Source organism: Trichoplusia ni, chromosome 28 (assembly GCF_003590095.1).
Source record: "Trichoplusia ni isolate ovarian cell line Hi5 chromosome 28, tn1, whole genome shotgun sequence".
NCBI lineage: Eukaryota > Metazoa > Arthropoda > Insecta > Lepidoptera > Noctuidae > Trichoplusia > Trichoplusia ni.
In genome coordinates, this window is record NC_039505.1 from 1,929,219 (window position 1) to 1,932,828 (window position 3,610).

The following is a 3,610-nucleotide window of genomic DNA, read 5'->3' on the forward strand; positions in this document are numbered from 1 at the left end:
GAGATTCGATGGCCTTCTCACACGAGAATGATTATTATCCGATGATAACCATTTAATTCCACTCATGTTAAAGTCTCCAACAATAAGAAATGTGTCTGATATATTACTAATTACATTATGGTTTAACTTTACAAGGAAGTTAGAGAGTTGTGAAGAAAAAGAGAGACCTAAATTTTGTTCACATAAATAGACAACACAAAGATGTAGAGTGAAATATGATCGGCTGTTTGATTTTTTCAAACGAATACTTAACCAAAGATCCTCTGCCTAAGAGAGAAAAAGCGGCTGAAAGACAACAGATAACTCCCTACACACTGCAATAAGCACGCCACCGCCCCTAGTTTGCCCAGTCGCACCGTAATCCCGATCACGGCGCCAAACAATATAACGGTCATCAAAAATTTCCGAACTCAAAATCCCATCTAACAACCATGTTTCGGTGAGAACAATGATGTCAAAAGAATTTAATACCATATTACGATAAAAAACGTCAGTTTTAGTGCAAAGCCCACGAACGTTTTGATAAAAAATATTTAAACAACAGAATACAACATCATCTTTAGATAAAATAAAAACGTTCCATATTAAATTAAGAATAGTAGGGTACATTAAAATTAATAGTGTGCAAAAGCGGTATATCTTTAATAAACTAACGCTCGAACTTGAGTACGGCAATTCATTAAATGTGCGAAAGAACAAGCAACACCGTCTACGCGCATACATAGGTACGCGCATGAACGGGACAAATATACTACCGAGCGAGTCAGCTTCAACGTTAACAGCGCGATAAGCAGAACAAAAGAATATTATGTGGACACAAAAGAGCGGTGAAAAAGTCATTAGTGCAGCAGAGGTGCTAAACCTTTTACAATAATCAGAATTTAGAATGTTATTAATTAGCAATCTAGTTGAGTAATATTTAAAAAACACAGTACGTAGCAGTAAATGGAGAATACTAAGTAAAAAACATATCAAGCAATCTTGTTTAAATCCGCGTCTTTTCTAATTATTACGAGCTTTGAGGACTGATTTTTCAAGACATGGATTTTACCATGCTTAACCCATACATACTCATATGATTTCTCTTTGGCGATGGCCTTGACTCTGCTTAGCAATTTCTTATGTTCGACGCTCAGATGGTCATTGATGTAGATACGATTCGACGATCCCTGATAACCAATGTCGGGGGCAGACAAGTCTCTGTTAGCGCGAGCAGCCGCAATAAAGTCCTCTTTAATGTAACAGTTTAGAAAACTCACAATTATAAGCTTTTCGCTGGAATTATATATGGGAACTCTGGAGATATAATTGATTTGGGTTTTCGGACAATTGTAGTTGATCATGCGGCTGATAGAATCAAAGATTGAAAATAGATTCTCATCTTTTTTAAGAGGAACTCCCTTGATCTCCACATTATTTAGGCGGGACCTTTGATCTTGTGATGCAAACTCAAACTTGATCTTCGCAATATCAGTCTGCAAGCAATTAATTGACTCCTGGAGCTTTTCAAGTTCGGTAACTTTAAGTTCCAAATCAGACAGCCTGGAGCCATATTCCTCAAGTTTGGCACTCGTAGATTCACATGTCCCCTTTACTTGGGACAGTTCACCTTTAATTTCTTGGATATCGTCCATCAATTTCGGCAAGCTAAGTAGCTGTCGTTTCATGTCTCTTAATTCCGACAGTATGGTTTCAAGAGATGCCGGTTCATTATTAGACACGGCTGGTGACGAAATCTTGCATGCGGAGCATCTCCACTGCGCCCTTCTCTCAGCACCCAATTTTTTCCAGCCCCCTTCCGAAATTTTTGCACATCCAAAATCCATAAATTTATTGCAACTTGTGCATTGGACGCCTTCATTAGCAGTGATGTTACAAATGCTGCACGTTTTCATTATAACAAATCGTAGACAACCTATTTATTTAACACAACAAAATTATGGAACTCAAATATTAACAATTTGTTTGTTTGTGAATCTAACCAAAGGTTGACAATATATTTTTAAAGCGACGCGTACTGACTATTTGAGTGTTCACCAACGACTGATACTATTACAGAAGTTGCCTGCCCTGTCAATGATGCTTTTAAGTACTGAAATTTATTTATATCATTTAATGCTACATTGTTATGAATAAGTGAGTTAAATGTGTCATAGAATTCTAACCATGTATTGTAATTGCCATCAAAGGTTGGTAGCTTTACAGTAGGGAACTTAATGCTCTTAATGTTATTACCACAGCAGTGGTTTGATTCTTGGCTATTTTGAGACTTAACACTCTCATCAACATCATTACTTCCTATGTTTTCAATTAATTCTTGAGCTGAACTAATTACAAAAAAATATAAGTTTTCAGTTACATTTCTATCTGAATCTTTTCCGGGTTCCTCAGAGGCACCTTGAGTATTTAATTCACTTGAAACTTCGTCTTGTAAAAGCTCAATCTTACATTGAATTGTATCATACTCATCAAACAATACTTCAATTTTGCTTAGCTGGACCTTTAATTCATTGACTTGCTGCTTTGAAACATCAACAATTTTCCGAAACTCTGCTAGGTAATTATTGAAGTGAGTAAGTCTGCCTTTCAGTGAGGCCCGATTTCTAATTAACACGTTTAACTTTCAAATCAAATATTGCAATTTATAAATACCTGCACTCCTGGCAAACCTTCATGAAACCTCTGCAATATCCACTCCTATACTCGGCCACCCGTAGCTCGTAGGCCTTTGCACTGGCCGCCTCCGCTTAGTTAGGTTACTGTTGGCCACGCGGTAAGTTTGAGATAGTTTTATGGCAGTTTTTTCCGAGCTGAAATTGCAGAAATCATGCGTCAATTCCCAAGCAGAGCAAGTGTGCGAGATGTATAGCTTTGCACGTGCTTAAAGCGGATTGCAAAGTAGCTGACTGCAATCCTAATTGAAAAAACTCACACGTGTGCAACAAGTCAAGGTCAAATCATTTTCTTAGCTAGTTCTAATGATTAGCAGTAAATTTAGATTAGAATACAGATGAATAGTTTGTGTTGCAGTTATGTTAGACTTAGAGATAGATGATTACGCACAAACTTGCAACAAAATTCACACCACTGAATGCAACTAAGGTCTGTGGGACAGAAATAGGGTTAGAATTGGACGAATTATGGGTATGGAACGGGCAAACCTCCCTTATTGAAGACGACCTGCTGCCAAGCCACTGGATTCCAGACTCTAAACGCAGCCAATCACTCACGCCACGCCACGCTCACGTGCTTGTAAATTTTTCGTCTTCTTCCGTGTTTCCCGCACAGAAAGTCCTTTCACGGTCGCCAAATTGTTTAATAATAAGCTTTTATTCATATTAATATACTTTTACTTAGAATTCTTGATATATACAGTTAAGGAAAACGTAGTTGAGGTGCGTGTGCGCCATGTTGGTGGTTGCTGTCGAACTTGAATGCTTACTGCGCGTCGCTCGTCGCCGGACGCTGGTGTCCACAGAATAAAAAATGGCGGGCGCGAGCCATAGAGTTGGGACCACAGGTTAAAAACTTAGACACGTAGTAAGGTCCAAAAGTTTCCGGCCTGAACTATAAAAATGAAGGATAAATCTCAAACAATTTTTATTATTTT

At 38.0% G+C, this 3,610-nt stretch overlaps 1 protein-coding gene across 1 annotated transcript; it reads right to left on the bottom strand.

The window, feature by feature from the left end:
- Window positions 1–894: 894 nt before the first annotated feature.
- On the bottom strand, window positions 895–2,265 carry LOC113506117. Its single transcript, XM_026888970.1, has one exon. The coding sequence runs from the start codon at window positions 1,893–1,895 to the stop codon at window positions 972–974; it is 924 nt and encodes a 307-aa protein (XP_026744771.1). The 5' UTR covers window positions 1,896–2,265; the 3' UTR covers window positions 895–971.
- Window positions 2,266–3,610: the final 1,345 nt, after the last annotated feature.